The 27,142-nt window shown below is 34.5% G+C and overlaps 1 protein-coding gene across 2 annotated transcripts; it reads right to left on the reverse strand.

The window, feature by feature from the left end:
• Nucleotides 1-433: 433 nt before the first annotated feature.
• Nucleotides 434-16,932, reverse strand: LOC124368719 (delta-sarcoglycan-like). 2 transcript variants are annotated; one of them, XM_046826027.1, is made up of 7 exons: nt 16,841-16,932; nt 10,153-10,297; nt 9,100-9,325; nt 8,140-8,262; nt 3,757-3,823; nt 3,385-3,508; nt 434-1,809 (listed from the first exon to the last, which is right to left on the reverse strand). In XM_046826027.1, the coding sequence occupies exons 2-7, from the start codon at nt 10,294-10,296 to the stop codon at nt 1,606-1,608; spliced, it is 888 nt and encodes a 295-aa protein (XP_046681983.1). In that variant the 5' UTR covers nt 10,297; nt 16,841-16,932; the 3' UTR covers nt 434-1,605. The 2 variants fall into 2 exon arrangements, with proteins under 2 accessions (XP_046681983.1, XP_046681982.1); XM_046826026.1 differs by having other exon boundaries at nt 16,811-16,930.
• Between the last annotated feature and the right edge of the window lie 10,210 nt (nt 16,933-27,142).

The following is a 27,142-nucleotide window of genomic DNA, read 5'->3' on the forward strand; positions in this document are numbered from 1 at the left end:
GCACTAAACTCCGGGAGAAGAAATCATTTTAAGTTCAAAATTAAATTTACAAGGTCTAAAAGTGTGCTTAAAAGACCTCGCTTTTCCGTGCACGAGTATATTTCATTATGAGGTTTTGTTTTATAAGTTACAAACATTTAATTCAGTTTGGGGTAAACTATTTAGGCTATAAAAGTAGAAGGATCTATTACTCCGTCACCATTGCTCCATAGAATTGAATAGAGAGATCACAATAATTATCAGGACAATTATGCTCAGCATTAAAAAAAAGTAGAACGGACTAGGTGCCGTTTGTGTTCGTTGGTAACTTTAATTACTAACTGGAAAAGCCAATTACACTGTTGATATATTTCGAATGAACTCTATTAACTCTGAAACTGTATTTACCAGTTGCGAGCTGGACGCTGAATAAAACGGTAATAAATACAGCTGATTATTGTAATAATATTCTTTATTTACAATTACAGGTTTATTAACAAAATAGCATGTACATGTCACTATACCTTTAAAACAATTACACTATAACAATCGATAATTAAACAAAATCAATTACATAAGAATCATATGCATGGTTGTAACAGTGATTGGCTGCAATAACAAGTCATAAATTATATTTAAATAAATCTATAATATTAAAAAAAAACAATCAACATACATCACTCATATGCTATGTGGCGTTAATTATGTTCATGTGTGGCCCAGGTATGAAACAACACAGGATGATTAATTTCTGTGATAACCAAATGTTACTCTGCGAGCTTTATATGAGTTCTTTCCTTGAAGGACAAGAGTATGTGGTTTTGAAATTGAGGGATTAGTGGTTATCTTTCTAGAACTGTTTAATTTTTATGTAATAAAAGAAGTGATATGGTAATTACTACATGGTAACAATAATATATTTAATCATTTCGTAGATTTTGGTATAGCTTGAATTTATGTGTACTTCACAAAATGTATTTCATCTGCATACGTACAAAGTATTTGTTGGCAAAATATTTCCCGCATTACGTTTCCGCATTCCACTAATTGAGTTGATCAATTTTTACAATTTTCCCGAAATCCCACTCATTTTATTTCTTACACCTAAAGAATTCCAAAGGATATCCCTAAGGATTATAAGTTAATTATCAATATTAAATATAAAATGGAGAAGTATGTCCGTTGGAAATAAATAAATCCCCAGCAGCGCAATGAAGTGAAAGGTATCAAAACATTAAATCTGGACACTGCCTTCTATTACAGAGGCTACAAACTGTGCTGTAGCCTAGAACATATTACATAGGCTATAAACTGTGATATAGCCTAGAACCTATTACATAGGCTACGAACTGTACTGTAGCCTAGAACACATTACATAGGCTACAACCTGTGATATAGCCTAGAACATATTACATAGGCTACAAACTGTGCTGTAGCCTAGGACACATTACATAGGCTACAAACTCTGTATAGCCTAGAACATATTACATAGGCTACAAACTGTGCTGTAGCCTAGGACACATTACATAGGCCTCAAACTCTGATATAGCCTAGAACAATATTATTGTCAGCAACGGCAAGTACAGAAACACCTCTAACCAATGTAGTAAATCATGTGTTTAGTTGTTACCGGCACTGGACTCCGTCATTGTCGACTCTACACTCGCCGTCCGGACTGGACACAAATAGCTTTCCGTTGGTACACATGCACACTTGGAAACTCCTGGAGGGGGTCCCGGACTTCAACTGGCCGTACTTGAACGGCTGGGGCTGTATTAGAGGAATGCTTTCTAAGTTTGGGATATATATCCCCGGGGCCTTCATTTTTACCTGGAAAATGATTAAGTAAACTAAATATTTCATGCATAGTTATCTGTAGTAGGTCAATTGCAAAACCTGTTATATCATTGTTACAAAAGTATTAGGTATTTGAGAAAACCCGCTTAAACATCTCATGTCGCTTTATATATGCCTATCATATTGCGTATTATATTACTCTATAAACGAGATAAAATGGTATTATTATTCTGTCAGATACCTCATAAAAAGAGAACTGTCATATTGCTTTTATAAAAGGAAATGTATTGGATTCAGCAGGCTTTATATCCAAAACAAAATTTAACAGTCAAGCATAAGTAATTTAGTAGTTGAGTTCATCTCCTACGCTGGCTGGGATGGTTCTCGATGAGAGAGTAAACTCTCAATCATCAACTGAGAACGCTGTAGTACAGTGACAGCTGCAATCTGCTGTCTATCTGTACCTGATGAGACGAAACAACGTCGAAACAGCAACACAATAAGCGAGACATCTGTCCCTACTTTCAACTAAGCTTTCGCAAAGTGAACAGCTGCATAGCAGTGTGGTGGTGCCAACACTACCTTAGCACTACGCTATATGGCGGCGCGACTCCTTTTGGTAAGCGGAGGACATGCTGGTGTCTTTCAACCTAGCAGAACCGCTCGTGTATGCTGCAGAAGTACTACTTGAATTGCGGGTGGAATGGGAACGTGAAAGCGTTGAATCCCTACCTCTCCAGCGCGCAGCAAAGCTGCAACTGGAAACCGCCCAAGCAATTAGTTTGTCCTAAAGGTTGTTGACTTCGGTTATCAACCCATGGAACTTGCCTAAGGCGAAAGCTGGTGTGCCAAACGCCCAGATGGGTGGTCTGTAGTTACTTTTGCGTTTCGAGATGTCTGTCTCTCGTCAGGTGCACGAAGAAGTGCACGACGCTAGAATCACGGATGGATCATCCGAGTTTGATTCATGAGGAGATAGACTAGTTGTTGTCTATCAAGATCTTCTTAGCCAGTAATTTACCTTTCGAAAATAAATAAATAAAAGCATTGCCACACTGCTCATTACAGATCAACTGGATGAAAACATAAAATTAACCAACAAAGAGGTAAAAATGTATTTTTAACATTTCATACTGCAAGAAAGTAAACGCAAGAATAAACTTGCAGTAAGCAATTGAAGTGCGTAAAGTTGTAGACCACAATTAATTTACTAGTTTTGCACCTGTTCTGAAAAACGGCCATCTTGAACCTACGATGGTTTAGCACTGCAATTATGGCAAATATATTTAACGTGTCTAGATCCTGGAACTGTAAGGAATTAGCCTGGTTCTGCACATAAAGTATATGAGATTAAGAGCTCGTATATTATGCTATAGTTGCCTTACCAACTAATATGTCATTTTTTAAATTTAAATTGGGATAGTCAGGTATGATTAAATTAAATACATTACATACATGTGTTGTTATTTAATGTGGAATCCCCCAACAATATTTCTTACCAAATAAAAACATTTTATAAAAGTCATTCAGTCTTACTTTACGCTACACACATATGAATTATATACTATTTGAATTATGATATAAAATCGAGTTATGTCGGACTGTTACCTTGCCATCAGTAGAAGTGAGATGTAGGTCGGTGAGACACGAGGCACTTATGTCAGCTGCTCTACTCTCCAGAGATACTCCTGAAGGTCCAGTCAAGAACAGACGCCGTGTCACTGATTCTAGCCTAAAATTAAATAACAGTTACATATTTGTAAGAAAACGGCAAATAGACAGATTTCATAAACTCTGAACAGTAAACATTCAAGTTAAAACAAAACGAGCTTTTGTACAGTACAAGACAACACCACAATTGGTCTAACCAGACAATTTCCCATATCTAAGGAAACTGTAAATACTGGTAGTGGTTGGTAGGACCTATCTAGCCCTAATAATAGATGGAATATTATGCAAATATTATTATAATACACTTACATGAGCTCAGAACCCAGATTTGACCGTAACATTGATGTTTGGACGCTTCCTGCAAAATGTACGCCTCCTGGAACAATGTAATACCATCATTCAATTTTAAATCAACTTTTGGTAATAAGTATCCACGGAAGTACACCGGCGTAGATTTAGGAATTCCGGATCTGTGACAGTTTCAGACTACTGGCGATGGCGGGCCACTATTTTACTAAGTAAAGTGACATAGTAGTAGAGTTTAGGTTCCTAGACTGGTTGGGATGATACTCGAAGAGAGAGCAAAGCTCCCAATCTTCAACTGAGTACTGTAACAAAGTGACAGCTCAAATCTGCTGTCTATCTGTGTCTGAAAAGATGAAAAAAACGTCGAGATAGCTTCACTAGGCGGAGTCGCAACTCCTTTGGTCGACGCAAGGTTTTCCAATGACGCCAAACATGTTGACGCAGCTCTATCACGCTTATAGGCTTATGCTACTCAGGGAGGGTGACCTTGCGTTTGGTGGTGCTCAAGCGATCCTCTTGCCCACTAGAGAGGGCTTTCACCGTAATTTGAGTAGACATATTACTCCTTAGAGTAAAAACTAATTCTTACATTAAACAACTATCCCGTCCGCCATTTATTATGGCTGCTAAGGCATAGTGGGTACCGCCACTATGATATGCGCTGCGGCTCGCTTGGGAAATCTTGCGAACTCCGCCTAGTCAAACCGTTTCCACGACATTTAATTTTTTTCTTCATTGTGAATTTGGAAAACTTTCTTTTTCTACTTTAAAAATCTGTAAAAAATAAATGTATTTCTAATCATATAAATTTTATTTCTTTTTCTGTGTTTTTAAGGACATACCTATAAGAAAAAAGTAGGTGTCAAGAGTTTTTGAAATCTTGAAAAGAAGTCGTCCCTTAAGAGGTTAAACACTCAAGAGCTACATCCACTTCAACAGTCTCCGCAGTATACTATACTTATCGATCCACAATATTGCCCCAATATCTAGACATTTGCGGTTAGTGATGTGTCACTCCTGGACATCGTGGGGTTGCCCAGATACAAGTCACAGCTTTTGCTGTGCCCAGTTTAGGTTCAACTGGAATCCTTAGTTTGAATGTTTGTTTTTGACGATGGAAGGATAGTGAAGGAAACAGGATTTTCCCAGACATTTTCCATCGTTCAGTGATACAATAAGTAACACTACGTTTCGAGATCTGCGATCTGATCTCTTTTTCAGGTAAATAACTAACCTGACACATAATTACAATCTAGATTAAAATAAACAAATCACACCATAGCGTTGTGACACGCGTAAGTCAGGAATCACAATCACCGTGCCGTGTGTCATCTTCACTAACTCTAAAACGCGTGACACTAATTAAGGAACTGTAAGAACTATTCACTCAATGCAATTATTTTGAGTTAGTGGGTCAAATTTACAGTCAAGATGAGGGGATGGCAATGGGTTCTCCACTGTGTCCTATTTATCTAATATCTTTTATATATTTATGTAATATCTTTATGGAGGTATTTGAGCAAAAAGCCTTGGCTTCAGCTCAGTTCAAACCAAAGATTTTGTGGAGGTATGTGGATGATACCTTTGTTCTTTTTCCTCATGGAGACACTGAACTGAATGAGTTTTTGAGTCACAATAATAGTGTTTCTACTTACATCCGCCTAACAATGGAAGTGGAAGTCCAAAACAAGCTTCTCTTTTAGATGTGTGTGTATTACGAGATAGAGATGTCCTTAAGACCTTCGAAATAGTAGCTCTTCGAAAGAAAACATACACAGGAAAATATTTACATTATCAATCAAATCAACAAACTCTATTAAAGAAGTGGCCTACTCGTTGTTTGATAGAGCAAAGAGCTTATGGTAAGATAAAGATGGATTAAAAAAGAAATTTAAGAAAGTTGAATCAGATCATAGACGCAATGGACACTCTCAATCAGTAATAAATAAGTGCAAACGAACCAGAAGAATCATTCCTGAGTCAGAAAATTGATTGACCACAGCATCGCTTGGATCATGGTTGTAATCCTAGATGGCTTTACTACTCCACTTTTCATATCAGACTGGTCATTAAACTATCTATATTTTCCATAGGACACAAAAAGGATGTTCTCCTGAAATAAAAAGTATTAATGTTATTTTCACATTTTTCTTACGATGATAATATATGCGCGTTCAAAAGAAGTAACATACTTATGTTCGAAACAACTCCTCCCAAACCCAGAGCACTTCACGTAAAAGTCCATTTTCCCAGCCTCTCTATTTATACCCGGTTACTAATTTCAGTTTAAATATTGTTTATGTGTATAGTAAATGTATATAATATTGTGTTTTCTACCCCTCCCCTCCCACCGTGGACCACCCCAAAACTTAGTAGTAAATACGTCTTCATAATTTATTATCTAATACTATTAATTCAGACATTCCAATATTTTTTCCATATTACGTTAAAACTATGACGAGAGTAGATTTATTTTTTACTGTCTGTGCCTAAATAAATATATTATTATTTTATTAATTTAAATTCTGTATCAACCGGCCTAGTCAGGGTTTCTTTAGTGCTTGAGAAATAACCTGCTTGATATTGAGATGCATCTCAGGAAATATCCAATGTAGCTTGAGTACAAATTGAACCATTTGGTCTTGTTATCTATTGTGTGTAATTTACATTATAAACTTTTATGAATTTATATACATATCGTGTCAACCGAATCAGTAAAGGTAGACTTTCCTTTAGTAACTGCAATTATTAAAAATAGGTTTTTTAAGTTCTCAGAAAAATAGCTGTAATCCATATAGTTAAACAACTATGTACAAGGTTTATATATATATATATATATATATATATATATATATTATACAATTACATATGCCTATAAAATATGTATAACACACACACACACACACACACACACACACACAAATACACACACACACACACACACACTCACACTCACACACACACACGCACGCACGCACACGCACACACACACACACACACACACACACACACACACACACACACACATATATATATATATATATATATATATATATATATATATATTTGTGTGTATGTATTATATATATATATATATTATATGTATTATATATATATATATATATATATATATATATATATATATAATACACAAGTAAATAAATTTAAAATGTTTTAATACAATAGGAATCGAACTTATGTTGAGTACATATTTTTGACTGTTGTTACTGTTATTTTAAGCTTATTGTTAGAAGTGAGGTTTCCACCGATCTTATGATTTAAACGCGAGAATCGTTTTACTTAATTATGCCAAGCTTTGATGTACCTGCTCATTTGCACAATACTCTGGCCTGTTTCGATGTATATAAAAAAACCAATATTTTTAATAAACGGCTTTTGTTTACTTGTATACTATTCATTAGCAAAACCGAAGTTACTAGTGTAGTTTAAAAATGCCATTTGTTGGTTGTTCTTTCACTACTAAAAATTTTAATAACGCCTGACCGTAGATTGTGTACGATGCTTACGCTAAAGTTAAATTGTTATGTTTGTTAGTTACTTCGACGTTTTTAGCTTGTTAATCCATTTTTTGAGGACACTATTTTTTATATTAAAATAAATACATCCAGACCAAATATGGTATTATTAACTTCTATTAAACACGGGTCTTAATTAAATTTAGAAACATTAAACGCTTGTGTCAAAACTGTTACTTATATTTAATAATCATCACAAGAATTATGATTATATTAAATATTTATCATCGACTTGTAATTATATAACTATATGTAGTATGTTACCATCGTTAGTTTTAGCAGTAGTGTGTATAGGAAATTATTTCGGGGGGGGGGGAGAGCTGATTCACTGCATGATTTAAGAAGTATAAATACCCCCGAAAAAGAGAGGATTAGGAATCTTCCTACTGGAAATATTTTAGCTTTCCCCATAAAGACCTCATAAATGTGTTCTTGCTTAAAACGACCTACTGGGTTCAATTTTAATGTATATATTTCAAACTTTCGGGGTGAGAGCTATAGCTCACTGACCTCCCCCCCTTATGCCCATGATTTGTAGGTATAGAACTTAATTTGTTGTTGGATCATGTTGTGGGTATCCATCTACATACAGACAATTGAATATACGCAATGCTTTTTTAACATTACTGAGATGAATGTAGCCTGACTGGAATAGTAAACAGGTACATTGTTCAGAATGTGTTATTCTGTGTTATTCGCCTTAGACTTGGTCTCCCAAAGCGGTACAAAAAGAGTGGATTTGCTCCGTGGGTTTGGTAATGGTCTTTGTATATGTCTTTGGCATTTGTCCCATATTTGGGATAATGTTTGCCAGAATATTACACGAAACGAATGAAATGTGACTCCTTACCTTCGAGAACTCTGAGGATGTCGGCACCCACCGATATCCCGCCAGACTCCGCCGTGAACAGAGCTCGTCGCCCGAGGTCGGTGACTTGTAGCTGGGCCGCAGTGGCTGCGACCTCAACTCGGTCTGAAACCACAATCCAGGTCCAAATCTGACTTCATATAATCTAAAAATGGTTGTAAACTGTAATTAATAACCATGAAATTGTATAAACTCCAATAGTATCTATGGAGCTAGTGGTGTGAATACATTTATGCTAACACCTAAAGGAACATGAGTTTCAAATGAACCTTGAGTTGAACTCTAAGCACGTAAACTTTTAAGGTCGTCAATCAGTTTTCGGGTGGAATAAACTGTTTTATATTTTTGTTAGTTTGGTAACATTCCGTGAAGCTAAAATTTCACAAAACATGAAAAACAGATTATTCAGATCATTCCACGAACACCGGTAGAAATTCGAAGCAGTAATTTTGTCTCAAAAATGTTCTTGAAGGACAAGAACTTTTAACATGTCTCATTATCTCATCAGGTACACAATTGGCAATGAGACTACCACTTCACCTATTTATAGGTGTCTCTGATTTCGAAACGATGTAAATGTTTCGTTTTGAGCTTCTTCATCGTTGACGTTCTTTGAATTTCTTCAGATGAACATGGCTCCAGATTCCAGGAGTCAAGTCTGAGACAGCGTCAGGTACCAGACGCTGCAATAAAAGGAAGGTGAACTGGAGCTAATCTCTAAATTCAATTGAATCAACCCTTCCTACCATAGCTACATTATGTGCGTAAACCGGTACATCTACTCATCCTTTAATTTGAACTAATTAAACAAAAATATCGCTATATAACCAGTGCCACAGTTTTATATACTGGTTATAAGCATTCTGTTACTGATTATCAAATTAATTCTACCCTTAATTAAAGTTATAGATAACATTTATCAGATTTGAGTTGTGGACTCACTGTGATCTTGAATATCACTCCAGAAGTGCAATATCTGCTCGACCCCTCTTGGCCCTAAGCGCCCAGATTCGTCACGTACCAGAAGACTCACGTTGTAATAAGACTCCAGTGTCAACGGTTGGCCCTGCCTTGAGGATAGACGCGGCATCACTAGCGAGCCCAGCACGTAGCTGTAGTCCCTCAAGAACACTCCGCCAGAAAATATCCTCAAATCCCCTAGACCTCCCTACAGAAAAGAATAATAATTAGGAATTGCACTCCTGAGCTATTTGTGTCAATGATGAATTGATAACAAGCAAACTTTGATCTTACAATATAACACTGATGTACAAACTACTCTCTATATAAATTTCTGATGAATAGAAATTTGATCCTTTCCTCAGTCACTTATGTCCCACATTAAAAACGTTCTTTTTGGAAATATACAGGAAATAGCATACTATGGTGTGTCAAATAAGCATACTAGCAATGATTTTATATGAATATTATTCATAGTTAAATGGAACAGGAAAATTATGAGTAATTACAATATTGACGTAAATTGTGATATATAACGTAATAATGCACTAACTGTGCCTAGTACTCTATTTTGCAAACACAGAGTTTACCTCCACTTCACCTTCCCCTTAATGCAGCGCCCGAAATCTAAAACTGATATAGATTGACTCCTCGAATCTTGATCCACATCTGTCTGAAGAGATCCATAACAATTCGGCGACGAAGACGTTAAAAACGAACTGCATCGTTTGGCCATCAGAGACACCTAGGGTACAGAGGAGCTCAGTCTGTAACACTGTCGGATTTCGAACGCTGTTCTGAGTGACAGGTGTGGAGCTTGACTCAGTGTTTGGATTCAATCAACCTTTTTCACAATAGCTACGTCATGTGAACACTATATTGTTCCATTTATATAAATATCTAAAGATAAACCAACAAGAGTACGTATGATGAAAAAATAAATAAATACTTTCTTTATTCATAAAATTTGCGAGCGAAGATGTGATAAAATTTATGCTAACATAATGAAATACGTACAAAGTAAAAGAGCCTTACCAGGTTAAAATTAGAGACGTTGAGAAGTAGAAGGGTGGCGGCAAGGTTGCATAAAACCACCACCATGAGACCGAGAAGTAGAGCATAGAGACATCGTTTGCGCCACCCATAGATGCCAGTGGGTAGCGGGGTCCCTGGCTCCATTCTGTCAACACACGTTTCGTCTGAACACAAGCACGGTTGAGATGATTACACAAAGGTGGCTACAAACCTGCATAGATCAACCATTAGGACAATGAGAAGCTAAATATGGAGACAACGTTTACAGCACCCGTATATGCCAGTGGGTAGCGGGGTCCCCGGCTCAATTTTGTCAACACACGTTTCGTCTGAACACAAGCACGGTTGAGATGATTACACAAAGGTGGCTACAAACCTGCATAGATCAACCATTAGGACAATGAGAAGCTAAATATGGAGACAACGTTTACAGCACCCGTATATGCCAGTGGGTAGCGGGGTCCCCGGCTCAATTTTGTCAACACACGTTTCGTCTGAACACAAGCACGGTTGAGATGATTACACAAAGGTGGCTACAAACCTGCATAGATCAACCATTAGGACAATGAGAAGCTAAATATGGAGACAACGTTTACAGCACCCGTATATGCCAGTGGGTAGCGGGGTCCCCGGCTCAATTTTGTCAACACACGTTTCGTCTGAACACAAGCACGGTTGAGTTGATTACAAAAGGTGGCTACAAACCTGCATATATTAACCATTAGGACAACGAAATCTAAAAATATAGATATCGTTTGCGCCACTCGTAGATGCCAGTGGTTAGCGGGGCCCCGGCTCCATTCTGTCAACACAAGTTCCGTCTAGAACCCAAGCACGGTTAAGTTGATTACAAAAGGTGGCTACAAACCTGCATATATTAACCATTAGGACAACGAAATCTAAAAATATAGATATCGTTTGCGCCACCCGTAGTTGCCAGTGGTTAGCGGGGTCCCCTGCTCCATTCTGTTACACACGTTTCGTCCCTGACCCAACCTCGGTTATAAGTTGGTTACAAAAAGATGGCTACAAACCTGAATAGATTAACGATCAGGATAATGAGAAGATAAATATTGTAGACATCTTTCGCTAGGCTCGGAAATTCTACTTCCATTTTGGAAACAACCACTGCATTGGTGGCATACATACAAGATAGTTCGCATTGAAAGCACAGGGGTTCCAATACGACTGTAGTTAGCCAATACTATAACAGCAATCACATTTGTGCGATTTTTAGTTCAAGAACTGGCTTCACTACCACGGAAATGAAAGTATAATAAAGATGTGGAAGCCCTCAGGGTTCAGTCCTGGGGCCACTTCTATTGAATGTCTTATTTGATGGTGTTCTAATGCTAAACCAGAGTGAGAATTAGAAGTTATTAGCTAATGATTAATAAACGAATGCTGGTAAGCAGGCTTTAGTGACACTGAAAGAAAGTGTTACGGAGGTGTTTTGATATTCATTTAGTGGAAATACCACTGTGCTTTTTTCCTTTTATATGTCGCGTCACACAGTAAAGTACGATGCAGGAGGTAAATGTTTTTGGTGAAGGTAGTAAAAAAAGATTTGGATCTAAGAATTCCAGTAAGAAAGTAAGAAAGCATAAACACTCACAAACCACAATTGAAGTAATCATCTTATTTCTCAACCGATTTAAACATATTTTGTATTGTTGTGGTTTTAAATTTTCAGTAAGTTATGATTGTTGCAAATATAAAGTAGGGTTAAAGGTTTTTGAGATAACTCATGTTGTAAAAGTATAAATTCCGCCATTTTGTAATGGAAATTGATAACATTTTATTAATGTTTTATTGTTTCTTTTGCTAGCTTAACATAAATGTCAAATTTCATGTTATTCGCTCCAGTGGGTTCCGAGATATGATTTTAAACAAATAAAAACACATACGGACAGACAGATACTAAAAAAAGCGAGATAGGACATATGAATAATTTTTGTGTTTACTATCAAATCCAGGAGTTATATAAATCTTTAGCTAAACACCGCTATACAGAGTGAGTTTTATGTCCTGGCACACCTGGATATAATTTAAACGGCCCGATATATTTATGTGAAACCTTGACCCTACCTATTATAACATATTTTTTTAATTTTTCAAGTTGTTGAAAATTTTGCCCCCCTTTTCTAAAGAGGGGTAAAGGGGGGCAACTAAACATGTTCAAATACAAACCCTATCATGTAACCCTCATTTTAAAGGGAATAAAAAAAGAAATCCAATAATGCAAACTAGAGGTCTCTACGTTTATTTTAACAGATTTTATGACAAATTTACAATAATAAAATCAGTAACTGTCTTGCCCTGTTTATCGTAAAATGAGTGTGTATATATATATATATATATATATATATATATATATATATATATATATATATATATATATATATATATATATAATAACAATTATTGGACTTCTTAGTATAAATTTCCTTTATTCTTTATTTATAAAAAAGGAAGTTTATACTAAAAAGTCCAATAATTGTTATAATAGAGTAATTCTGCATTTATACACCCGAAGTGTATATATATACACGACTATTATCATTATATTGAATTAATATCTTTTTTTGCACATATTTTTGTATCTCACACACACACACACACACACACACACACAAATGCACGCACTCTGGGTTTTAATTTGAAACTCTCAAACTATTTTTAATAGACCCTAAAAAACTTGAGAAAAGTTATGTGTGCGGGAGTTTTTATTTGTAATTGTAAAACCAACAAGAAGATGTTTTCAAAACGGAGAGTTACCTGAATTTTCCTTTTACCGAAGTTAAATTTTTTATATTGTAACCACACCTTATGGAATGAAGCTGAAAATACAGGCCCATTCAAATATAGACTTTTTGTGATAGAATTTTTAAATCACCTTATGTTTTTAACTACTATTTCTTCAAACCCCATTTTTAAGATGTTTGCAACAAATGTGATACAATATAAGATAACGTTAACGAACTTGTGAAAAACTCCCTTACTACATATTTTTGTATAAGATGATCGCTTACTATCTTTAAAAATATAAAAACCCACCCACTCTGGTCTTTTAATTATAAATCTAACAGTTTGAATAGTAAGATATGGTATATGAAGACTTACTGGAATGCCCTAGACATAATAAGTAATTAGTATGCAATTTTAAAGTCTATTCACTACCTTCATATTTATAATCTAAAGAGTAACTTATTCTGAATTCTGAGTTGTGGTACAACATTTATTACAAAGCCCGTGTTTACTTGTATTCTCGTACGATTTACAATTTTTCTTAGTCACTTTATTAAGTTTTAGTAATGAAGAAATTACTAACCATTCTGTTAGTCTATCGGTCACCACTGTCTAAAATATAGACTGTTTCATATTAAATGTTCGAATTTGTTATTTTTTACTATCCACACAATATTACCTGGTTTCGAGCACTTGCCTAACGCTTAGGAAGGTATTTTATAGTTCCACTGTGACCCCGCTTCTTAATGTTGGCAAGAGGAGTTCTGTAAACTATTTATCTCAAACGACTTCATTAGAAACGTCTAACGGATTTGAGACTTTAACCTATCATAGCCGAGATAATGCCCGTTAAACCTTAGCCGGGCAAGAATATAATTAGTAAGGGTTCCATTTTACTGGAAACGAAGAACGTTTCAATCAACATTTAAGCGGCCAATCTTATTTCCCTAATTCTGTGGAGAGGTCCATTTCCAAACAAATTAAGGTGTTTTCTGCAACAAACAAGGGCTTTGAAACAGTGCCACAATAAAAATCGCCAAAACATTAGTCTTATCAATCATTTCATATGAACCCTACATAAGAAAATTTCAAATTATTGTCGAATCAGTTTCGAAAACTGTGTTAGTTCCCAAACAATTATATTCAAATATGCATTAGTGGTACATCCAAATATTTTTAAGTGACAGTATTAGCACCGTTAGTACCAACCATTTTACTTATTTCTTTAAGAATTCAACTATATTTGACATATAGCCTTCGTGTCAAAGTTGCCTTTTATGTTGGAAAAACGTATGTATTTTCATAACTTATTAGATATAACTAACAGATATGTGTGTACAACCGTATCAAGACATCTGTAACGCTGGGGTTTACCACAAACTGTTCAAGAACCGCAAATTAAGTCAGTTCATCCGGAACGTTTCTAGATTTACTTTTTAGAATTTCATGATAAATAACAGGAGGTAACTTCCCTTGTTTAATAACATTTTATTGTTAATTTCCCAAAAAGAAAAATGCTAAAATCTTTAAAATTAACTGTCAATAATCAGGAAACTATATATGAATGAATTGTCTTTATATTCCAGGCAAAGGAATACATAGTCCTTTCTTGCATTTAACTTTAATGTATTTATTCATTTTTAATTAATTATTTTAATTAATTATTTATTTTAATTAATTAATTTTTAATAAATTACTATTTATTAAAATTTAATTAATTATTAATAATTTATTAAAGTCGGTAAATAAAAGCACAAACATTATTTGTAACTATAAATGCAAATTTTAAATTAATAACATGTCAAGAATAAAAAATATCACCTATACAATCTAATCGTGACAGTAAAATAGACGGCTTTTTCGTTCTTATAATATATATATTCGAATAATTATAATAAAAATAATATATAATTGTATTCGTAAATAATATTTAACATAAAGCCAATAAAAGTTAGTATTATTATAATTATTATTATTATAATTATAAAGTTAGTATACGAGATTAAAATAAAACAAATTATTTTTATAATTGATACAGTTTTAATCCATATTCGTTCTGCCTAAAATCGACTTGAACTAGCAAAATACACGGATACCACATGTTAATTGTTTAAAATAAATTAAAATATGGTGTTTTATTTCTTGTTTGTTTTTTGGAAGAATATAATGTGGATGGAACCATTATTAATATTAAGAGTCTTTATTTTGAAAATGTATTAATGCCCCTACTAAAAGTTGGATTAGGAATACTATATGTGGTTATAATTAAATTTATATATATATATTATTATTTTATATACATGCGCATATACACTCTTTTCCGTCCAGAGAAACACAATTAATGCAGATTGAATTGTTCTCTTTAAGAATTGAGTTAAACAACTACGAGTTTTGTAAACTAAGACATACAACAACAACAAACATGTATAGTTACGCAATATCCCGACAACAGTAAGCGAGTTTGACAGAACTTGCCCAAAACACATTATATTTACTGGGAGCTAATTCCGTACTTCTAAGTTTAGCGGACGCGAGAGAACACAGTGCCGCCGATGTAGCAGAGTTCCCGACGCATGCAGTCTCAGAGCTACACGTTCACGTTCACACTCAACGATAAGCGCAATTTTGTTATCTCGTGTGACACTTCCTTTTCGTCCTCGGAGCTATCGAGACCTAAATGAGGTTTAGAGTTAACTAATAATCGTCGTTACGAGTAACTAAAATGTTCCATAAAGTGACTAGACATAAGTATCCATAAAGTTTAAAGCTGACTAAATACCTTTTACTATGCATATTATCTGTTAATGTATAAGCGCCAGCATTGAACCTAGGAAGGTATTTTATACATAACCAATAATTCATCAATTTGATGGATGCATCAAAACGATTATCATTTTAGGGCTATAAAAAAAGTTAAAATTGTAACAACCATTCAGTTAGTTATATCAGTTAAATATATAATAAGTACATACATTTTAATATAATATAATAAAAAAATATTATTTTGGACATTAGGAGCTAAAAAGATTACATTTTACTCTTTGCATTACAAGATGTTTTTATATACATTATGCACTTTTTTGTAAAAATAATACTCGCAGAATCGTTGTATTAAATTATAGATTATATTCTGTACATTTCTTTTCATTTTTCAGACCTCTTACGAGCAAAAGTGCTATAATAATTAAATTTCCTGAAATTATTGACCTTAAATGATTGGTTGATTTAACAACCATTACACTTTAGTTTATACTCTTTTTTTTGTTTTCCTCGTACACAATCTATAAAACGATAGGGTCAAACACTTCTTGACCTATGACTACATGAAATGGGCAACTTTACTTCTGGCTTCCGTTTGAACTGATTAAAAACGCTTTCCATGAACTACCACGATACGATATATAAATTTATCGATTATAAAATAGTGGTTTATGGTGGAAATGTTGATATTGTACACATCTTCTTGGTATGTTTACAGTTTTACATAATGCATAACTCATTCATACTAATATTTGTGTATACGGTATATTTAAGCCTACGTAATTTAATTAACTGTATATCAAAAATATCGTGCCTGGGGATTTGATTGAACTTTTCTAATGTGTCCAAGAGTGGAGAATAGTTTGACAGCAAAATCAAACATACATTACATTACATTTATTTAGTTATATTTTGAAACTGCAGAAAAGTTTGAACAATATTACGTCGCATAAAATATAATTACAGTTAAACTTCACGGACTATTCCTTATTTTGTTATGCTTAATCGATATATACAGAATTTTAATTACAGCTATTTTGATGTTATTCGGAAATTAGTCAACACAATGAAACATTACCAGAATTCAAGCTAAAACCAAATGAAAGCAGTTACTTTTTATGGATTATAAAATGAAGTATTCTAGTCTCACCGAGCAATAAAACAGAAAGAGGACTCGTACAGGAGTAATACGTGAGTGTGTGCTGCAGTAGAAGCTATAAGTTCTGTAGACGAGCGGACGGCTGGGCCGATACTGACTCAAGAACAGAAGCGAAATGTTGTGCGCCTGCGTCACTATCTTACTTCGCCACAGCCTCCCAACACACCCGCTCCACACTCCGCCCATACATCCTCCGACCTCGGCTGTATATTGTATACGCCGCCCTTTCTTGTGCCGTACGTTTCTTGTTTTCCGTACATTCTTCATTACGCATTTTATATCACAGAGTGAGACAACTAGCTGACCCCCGATCATGGTGTACGTCAGCCAACACTCACTAATATTTCAGGACGTATCGTACTTTATACGGCACATATATTCTACACACGTCGTATTAATATATGTTACAAAAGAAGAAATTTTAAGTAATGAAGTCCAATTCGTAGTAACTTTCCAAGAAAATCCCGTTTAAGTTCAACTACCGCTGTCTAACAGTACTGAGGCTGGCCTCAAACTACATTAAAGTACTTTTTCACACCTACATAAATATACTGTCAAAGTGCAATGTATACTCTTATACTGTAGATGCGTATTAAAGAATCTTATAAAAGATAAATCACATTAATAAAAATGGGTTTTGTAACTATTTAAGAACGCTGATAAAATATTGATTCAAGGTAGGATACTAATACTCTACACAAACATTCTGCCTTCAAATAAATACGTTGTACATCAAAGGAACATGTCCGTCATTCTAACACATAGTGATATTCAAAATTAGGATGTAACATCTACCAAATGTTCACACCCACAGCAGCCATAACACAGTTTCTCTGTAATAACTGACTATGGCCACATATCTTCTGTGGGTTCTTAAGTTCTGTCAAAATTACTTTAAAACGAGACTCCAAGTTTACAGGCCGCAAGGTAAAATGCCATCAATGGATTTTGATGTTTTGTTTTGAGATTGTGGCTGTCGAAATGTTGAAGACATTGTGTTCTTCCAAAATAGATTTAGATTTTTCGTTAAAACAGGGATTCTTATCAGCAGAGAGTACTATACAATTTTTTGTACAGTAGTGATTTGCTCGATCTCATTGATGAGAATTGATTCCTAGGGGACTCCACAGCCCAACTGAATTTGTTTGGTGAGAATATCTCAAATTTTAACTTGAGGTCTGTAGATTAAGAATTCAAGCCACATCTGCAGCACGCCTCTGATGCGACGTGAGTTCAGTTTTTCACGTATAGTTTATTAGTCAAAACCAATCTGGAATAGATCTCACCTATAAAACGCCCACAGAAATGCCTTAAATAGATCGATAAACACGCTTAAAAGGGGATGTCAACTCTAAATCTTTTGAACCATGTCGAAATTGGCTCAAAACAGCGTCTGTTCTCGATATGCCTTTCCTGAACCAAATTGTTCTTCAGAAAGATTGATTGTGTTTGTTCGAAATTAATAAAATTCCAGTTTAAAAATGTTTTCATAACTTTGGTCAAAAATGAAAATATTGATATAGGCAGGAAGTTTTTCGTGGAGTAGGGGTCTTCTGTTTTGAAAATAGGAAACCATGGCTATTTCTGATACAGTACGAACTCATTTACCGTTCTGCACAAGTATAAAACAAGGATACGCAAACCTACAATAGTGGTTATGAAAAATATTAACAAATTACACAAATTTTTACAACCGGGACATACTAATAAAAAGTATGTTGTTTTATACATTGCTTAACCGTGATATGTTCTCCTCGGCTATGAACGCATATACCACTGTCATATACTTTCCACAAACTAAAGATGTGTCTTCGAATAGTCCCAGTTCTGTGTTGTACATGTCTCACCAGACCTTAAAGAACCCTCTGAATTGGTGCGCCCTTAACTGCATGGGATAAACAGTAAAAACGTGGTATTCCACATAACTAAAGCTCACCTAAAACTACTAGCTGAACAGTGAACTCGTTACAAGAGTTAATTTCTTTTAAGGACCTTGAAGTGGGGTTTAATGCCTCCCTCATTCTTGAGGACCATATAATTCACATTTTAAAATGCTTAAGTTTCTATTATTTGTTATACTTAGAACCACCTAAGACTACGCATCTTAGTACATTATTAACTCCCACCCATCCTATGAGAATAAGAATTAATTACAGATTCTGAATCAGTAGACAATAAAAAATAGACAATAGAAAACTTTATTAACCGTTTAACAAGTAGCATACATGTAATAGGTTTAGGCAGTAGTGTCTAAAAAACAAACATGGCTAAACCTAACAACCAAAGGCTATGTAAAAACTATGCAATACTACGAAATACTAAAAGCAAGCACTCTATGCTTTAGAAGTAAGGGTTAAAGTCACTGAAATAATGCAAGAATCTCACTTTGATTGTAGATTGGGTTTGCCAAAAATAAAGCAGTCAGTTTTTTTTTTTTAATTTTGATGTCTTCAAGGTCCGAACTAAGCTGAAAGTTTATTAAAAAATATAATACCTTGGTGTTTCAGATTAGATGTAAATTTAGTGAGCTTTTGTATGGAATAGCACTAAGACTCCCGCAATAAGATATTCCTAGTATTGCATCTAAGGACATCTAGTTTTCCTTAATAGTCATAATGACATTACAAATATATAGATTACCAACAGTCATGATATTCTGGGTTATGCACAATGGTCTACAGCTAGTACTTAACTTTGCATATGATTCTAAGAACTTTTTTTGAAATATTTAAAACACTATTTACACCAGGACTGCCTCCCCATAGATAGAGCCCATACTGGATTAGGCTTTGAAAAAATGCAAAATATGCTGTCTTAACATTTTTAATAGGGACGCAGTTCCTTAGTTGTATAAAGAGATATATTACTCAGATAACTTACTACTTAAAATATGTACATTCTCATTCCAAACTAACTTACTATCGAATGTTATGCCCAGTAGGTTAACACTTTAAAAATATCTACATTACTTAAGCTAAATTTCATTTTCTGTGTGTTATTCATATTGAAACGAGCCTTGTGTTTTATTCAGTAATCTGAAGCCTCTATTTTAAAACAGATTACAAGAAACAGCTATCGAGATTGCTGTTCTTCGGATGGGGTTTGGTTATTATGAGTTTTCCACAAGTGAACTTCAATAGCCACTTAACATCCAACCTATGAGAAGACGGGGAACTTACATTGACCTACTTTTCCATTTCTAGCTCATCACTAGCCTGAATGGCTTCCCTGAAATGATCCTCCAGTCCATCGACTTTAGAGCGGCCAGCGGATCTCGATCAGACGTCTTTTTTGAAAGAGTCTCCTAGTCTCTTCAGCTACTATGGAAGTATTCCATGGATATTGTGCAATAACAACGACCTATCACATCTCAAAGGTCTGATAGGGTCTTTTTTGAAATCGTGTCGTCCAACCGTCTGTGCAGTAACTCTTGAAAGGTCATAGAAACTTGAAACTTGGCACATGGATATCCGTTGATCCAATGAAGAAAGCAACTAATTTTGTCCGTCTTTGCTATAACTCTTGATAGAAATGTCCTAGAAACTCGAAACTTAATATACAGGTTTCTCTTGGTTCAAGGAAGGTGCCTATTGACTTTGAGGTAAAAAGGTCAAAGTATCTATTTATCTGTCCATGCGTCTGCCTGTTTGAGCATGGCTCTTGATAGAAAGGTCCTAGAGACTTGAAACTTAGTACATAGGTTACTCTTAGACCAAAGAAGAAATCTATAGATTTTAGGGTCAAAAATTAAAAAAAGACAAGATACCATCTGTCTGTCTATCAGTTTTAACCCCTACTCTTCCACGGTAATGCCAGTTTTGAGCGTGGGTGATGTACCGATTGTATTAAATAATAATTCTGGGGTAACTGGATTACCGGTGGAAGGAGTAGGCCCAGATGAATGATAAGGGCTGGACTGTACAAAAGAGGCTGCTATCGGCGAGGCGCGCATCGCAGATGGCAGTGTTTGATAACGAAATTGAGAGGTGGGGTGAGGTAGACGTACCTTACCTCCATCTCAGTTAATCGGAAGTGATTGTTACGAGTAGATTAAAAAGTGCTTAGAGTAAATCTTTTTGCTAATTGTCATCGAACCTGCAGGTAAGTGAACTTTTTAACTGGAGTCCAGTCACTATACATTCTTAGTTATTTTGGAATAATTTTGGGGAAAGAAATATTGTAAAAATTAAGTTTAATGGGAATTTAGGAACTTGTCCTTTTGATCTGTGCAATATAAAAACTTGTTGGTGCAGTGAGCACATGTATATAAAGTTTTATGTAAAAATACTAAAAGAGTTTTGTGGTTGTTACAGATGCTTTCAGCAATATTTTTTTATTTATTAAATCTCTAACACTGAAGAATTTTTTTGATTTTAAATATCTAACACTGAAGAATAATTTTTAAAGTAAAGTGAAGAAAATTAGTAACAAAATAAAAATTAAATTTTGAAGATAAATTAGTGAAGAATTGCCAGATCAGATTAGAGTGTGAATGTTTGAATTTTGAAACTTGAATAAATGACAAGCTGTAAGAACTTTGTACATTTTGGAAGTGAAGAATATATTACAAGTTTCAATTTAAAAGTCATCAAGAAGTTTTTATTTTAATTTTAATTCCAGTTATTATTTTTAAGAAGAAGTTTTATTTTTGTTTGAACTTTATTTATTTCAGAAGATTTACTTTTATTTTTAAATCTTCACAAAAGTTTATTATAAATTTCAAAGCTAACGCCTCATGTGCCAGTAAAACGGTACAGCGCCACCTCCTTCGTTTCATGTCCTCTCTCAGTCCGTTGTATCGGTTTATAATAAGGTATATTTTACTACCTATAGTATTTTTTAAATCCTTACTTTTAAAGAGAGTTGGTTTTCTGTACATTTATATGTGAAAATGAAAAAAAAAACCATTAACAGATCTACCTGGGTTGTATGATTATAACATGAAACAATGATAAAGATAAAATTTACTGGCTCCTTTCATTGTTGTATTTTGTACCTTTATAAGAGAACTGTCAGCAAGAAAAAAAACTTTAATTGAATAGGAGGAAAAATTCCCGCACATACTTTTCAATAACAATATTAATCTTACAATATATACTGTAATCAATTAGTAGAATAATTTTGGTGATATATTCCTATTACACAAACAAAAGTAGTAACAGCACGTAGTACGTTTTGTTACAACTCATCAAGACAACAATACAAAAGAACTCAAGATATTTACAAAATGAAATCTGCAAACGAATATGTGAGGCTTTTGCAAGCTCGGTGGAGGATTACTGTTTAATCACATTACAAGGGTCGAAGCGTGGCAGCTTTTCCATAAGAATAACTGTGGTTAAAAGAGAAACTGTATCATACTCTTTGATTAAATGTTCATTTACATTTAATTATAAATAATTAAATATGCAACAAATGTAAATTTACAATATTTTGTATAGCCTAACAATTTACGTAACATGTTCATAAATTGGCATCGTTTAAAGCACAACGATAAAAGTTGCACAAAAGATCAGAGCCAACTGATTAGGCACCTAAGTGATTTAATAGTTTTTTAATAAATTTTTATATGAAAAATAACATATCTGTCATCGTTTTTAATTGTATATCCCAAACATTTAGTGGACGCATTTTCATTTCAATGTTCTGATAAATATAAGTCGGCAGAATCAGTACAGACTCAGTTCAACATCGTTATCCTCAGGATATGAGTATTGCAAAAACACACTTTTTCCAGATAATATAAGTATTATTCCCATAGTTTATAATACTTGAGATTATGTTACAAGGAAAGTACTTAGATCGAGTGTTGGTCAGTGTTAAATTTAATGTAGAATATTTAAATCTATAAACTTTAGATTAAATTCTTTACTAGTCAAATGATCGAAGCATTATTGAATTGTTCACAATAGCTGTGTTTATGTAAAAGTTCTTGTGTTAGACAGTGTCGAATGAACGACATTTTTAATAAATAAGCTTCATATAGCTCATGTGTTGAAATTACCTGTATAAATATCGGAATATATGTATGAAACATTAGCTTGATCCATATCCATATCCATGATCCATATTTGGATATTGTGGTGGGCTAAAAATATAATACTTTTATCAGTCGACCAAAAGAATATGTTATATTAGTATTTATAGCTTTCTTGACCATAATGGTCTGCCTGAGATTTTACAGCAAGGAAACTAATTATTTCGTGGTTTTCAGCGTCTATTTCAGTATGGTTCATTTCAAGGATTTGTATATATTGTTTATCTTTACATTGTAAGGTTTAGTACCCTGGTCCTTTAGTTATATTACCTGTTCGAAGCGGTATTCCTTTCGTTAACAATCTTTAACGTTACGCTTAGAAAGTAAGCGTGCAACATTTTATTTGGTTTGTGACCAACGCAAAGAGATCATTTGAGCTTCTTTCTCGCCGACTGTTTTTTAGATCTCTTCAGACGAACATGACTGCAGATTCCGGGAGTCAAGCCTGTGACTGCGTCAGATTTCGGACTCTGCACTAATATAAATTGGAGCTAAACTTAACAATTACATGTAGCCACTTTTAAACTTTCTATAATCCAGCCAATCATCGATAATCACATTCCAATAGATCCAAACATCGAAAATCGGATTCTAATTCAGTGTAATATCGATAATTACATTATAATCTAGCCAAACCTCGATAATCACATTCTAATCCAGTCAAACATCGATAATCACATTCTAATCCAGTCAAACATCGAAAATCGGATTCTAATTCAGTTAAATATCGATAATTACATTCTAATCCAGTCAAACATCGATAATCACATTCTAATCCATCCAAACATCGATCATGATATTCTAATCCAACCAAAAATCGGTAATCAAATTCCAATCTAGCCAAACATCAAAAAGATTTAACACGGTAAATCTGGACTTTTTAAGCTACTGTAATTAATCGAGATTTTTTTTAAGTAGCTATGACAAAATTGATAAAATATTGAACTATACATTTACCAAAAATGTGAGCATTAATCACGGATGGAATGCCGTTATTTATAGTTTTTTACAATTTTGAAACGTTAGGAAATTTTCTCTCCGTGACCAAAATCGGGTCTAATTATGGGAGTTTTAATTCAGTAACTTCTGAATTACAGTGTAACATTATTTTAATATTATAATTGAAATTTTACATTTCCACAATTATTTCTATCCAGTATTGACCCTCAAACAAATGTATAATAAACTTACGCTAGCTCACATAAACATCCACCTCTGACAGCAGCAACGATCGCGATAGGATATTGTTGTGTTCATTCTCAGACTCGTCGGTGAAAAGCACCGCACCCATGTGATTGATGACTTTCCGAGAGAATCATTTTAGCATTGTAACTCTGTATTTGATGCGCTTACTCGATTCTCAAATCATTGATGGCTCGTACTCGATGCATCAATAAACTCAATCGAGCACATGATAAAAACAGTTATTTATTCATCATGGAACCATGGGTAAATTGTGACTATTCTCGTGATTTACCGGAGCTAATCCGATAGTTTAGCTTTTTGTACATGTGTTGGATTGATAAGAGATGGCGATATTAAAATATCATGTTATCAAATATTTCTTTAAATTAGGACGTATATAGTCCTTTATACAGTCCATCATTCAATCATTCTGTACAGGTAAAACTTCTTTGCAAGGATGAAAGGAGTCATGGTTGAAATAACTGAAAAGTATAAATTTTAAGACGTAACACCTGCCCCTTACATCTACCCCTTATAAGAGATTAATGTTGACTTTATCTGTTATGGCTCTTTAAAACGTAGAAAGTCTGTAGATTTGTATGAGTTTCTTCTTACATTATTCTTCATTAATATTCTTTCAAATCAGATACTTACTTAAGTTATATTGAAATTTGTTTTAATTTATTTTTCTAAAATAATAGGCCCTCATCCAACAGCAGTCAGACCTCTAGTAAACTCATTACAGAACTCTGTTGATAACAATTCCCACAACCCCACTCACCATTCACATAGATTTCTTTCGAGACTTCTTTTCGGATTACTTTAGGAGAAAAATAATCTCAAAGGGAGCTCTATTTTCGTTTCTTTTTGTCTCTATTATTTGTTAATGTTTTTGAATGAGATGCCGATTTCTTTTTAAACCATATTCTACCCGTCCTCATGGCCCACTGGCCTGTGCGAGGCCGTCAAACAGGATAAGAGGGAGAGTCGATACAGTGCAAGGTCCATGGTACTGATAAAAAGTGCAACGGTCACAGACAGGATCTAACTCTAAGCTATCCCTAACTCGCATCCACTTAGACCGTCCGGCCATCGGCACTCTATATCTCGGAACTGGGCATATATAATCACTGTATGATAAAACGAATGCAAATAATAATATGTTAAATAAGAAAATATAAATTTTTGGACTGAACGTGTTCTTCTTCTGTCTTTAATCCTTCTATGCTAAATTAAGTATGTAAGAGTACCATAACATATCTTGATATATAAGCCCCAGAAATTCCATTAACTTGTTAACCAATAGGAGATTTCTCGTAGACGGAAATAACTACGATGCAGAGTTAGGTCGTAATTAGTACGTAAGAGTTAGAGTACCATAGTACATCATCGTCTATTATAAGACCCAGAAATTATGTTACCTTGTTAACCAATAGGAGATTTCTCGTAGTTGGAGATAACTACGATGCAGAGTTAGGTCGTAATTAGTACGTAAGAGTTAGAGTACCATAGTACATCATCGTCTATTATAAGACCCAGAAATCATGTTACCTTGTTAACCAATAGGAGATTTTTGTAGTTGGAGATAACTACGATGCATAGTTAGGTCGCAGTCAGAATGTAAGGGTTAGAGTACCATATCATATCTTGGTCTATAAGACCCAGAAATCATGTTACCTTGTTAACCAATAGGAGATTTCTCGTAGTTGGAGATAACTACGATGCATAGTTAGGTCGCAGTCAGAATGTAAGGGTTAGAGTACCATATCATATCTTGGTCTATAAGACCCAGAAATCGTGTTACCTTGTTAACCAATAGGAGATTTTTGTAGTTGGAGATAACTACGATGCATAGTTAGGTCGCAGTCAGAATGTAAGGGTTAGAGTACCATATCATATCTTGGTCTATAAGACCCAGAAATCGTGTTACCTTGTTAACCAATAGGAGATTTTTGTAGTTGGAGATAACTACGATGCATAGTTAGGTCGCAGTCAGAATGTAAGGGTTAGAGTACCATATCATGTCTTGGTCTATAAGACCCAGAAATCATGTTACCTTGTTAACCAATAGGAGATTTCTCGTAGTTGGAGATAACTACGATGCAGAGTTAGGTCGTAATTAGTACGTAAGAGTTAGAGTACCATAGTACATCATCGTCTATTATAAGACCCAGAAATCATGTTACCTTGTTAACCAATAGGAGATTTCTCGTAGTTGGAGATAACTACGATGCAGAGTTAGGTCGTAATTAGTACGTAAGAGTTAAAGTACCATAGTACATCATCGTCTATTATAAGACCCAGAAATCATGTTACCTTGTTAACCAATAGGAGATTTTTGTAGTTGGAGATAACTACGATGCATAGTTAGGTCGCAGTCAGAATATAAGGGTTAGAGTACCATATCATATCTTGGTCTATAAGACCCAGAAATCGTGTTACCTTGTTAACCAATAGGAGATTTTTGTAGTTGGAGATAACTACGATGCATAGTTAGGTCGCAGTCAGAATATAAGGGTTAGAGTACCATATCATATCTTGGTCTATAAGACCCAGAAATCGTGTTACCTTGTTAACCAATAGGAGATTTTTTGTAGTTGGAGATAACTACGATGCATAGTTAGGTCGCAGTCAGAATGTAAGGGTTAGAGTACCATATCATATCTTGGTCTATAAGACCCAGAAATCATGTTACCTTGTTAACCAATAGGAGATTTTTGTAGTTGGAGATAACTACGATGCATAGTTAGGTCGCAGTCAGAATGTAAGGGTTAGAGTACCATATCATATCTTGGTCTATAAGACCCAGAAATCATGTTACCTTGTTAACCAATAGGAGATTTCTCGTAGTTGGAGATAACTACGATGCATAGTTAGGTCGCAGTCAGAATGTAAGGGTTAGAGTACCATATCATATCTTGGTCTATAAGACCCAGAAATCGTGTTACCTTGTTAACCAATAGGAGATTTTTGTAGTTGGAGATAACTACGATGCATAGTTAGGTCGCAGTCAGAATGTAAGGGTTAGAGTACCATATCATATCTTGGTCTATAAGACCCAGAAATCGTGTTACCTTGTTAACCAATAGGAGATTTTTGTA

Source organism: Homalodisca vitripennis, chromosome X (genome assembly GCF_021130785.1).
Source record: "Homalodisca vitripennis isolate AUS2020 chromosome X, UT_GWSS_2.1, whole genome shotgun sequence".
Classification (NCBI taxonomy): Eukaryota; Metazoa; Arthropoda; class Insecta; order Hemiptera; family Cicadellidae; genus Homalodisca; species Homalodisca vitripennis.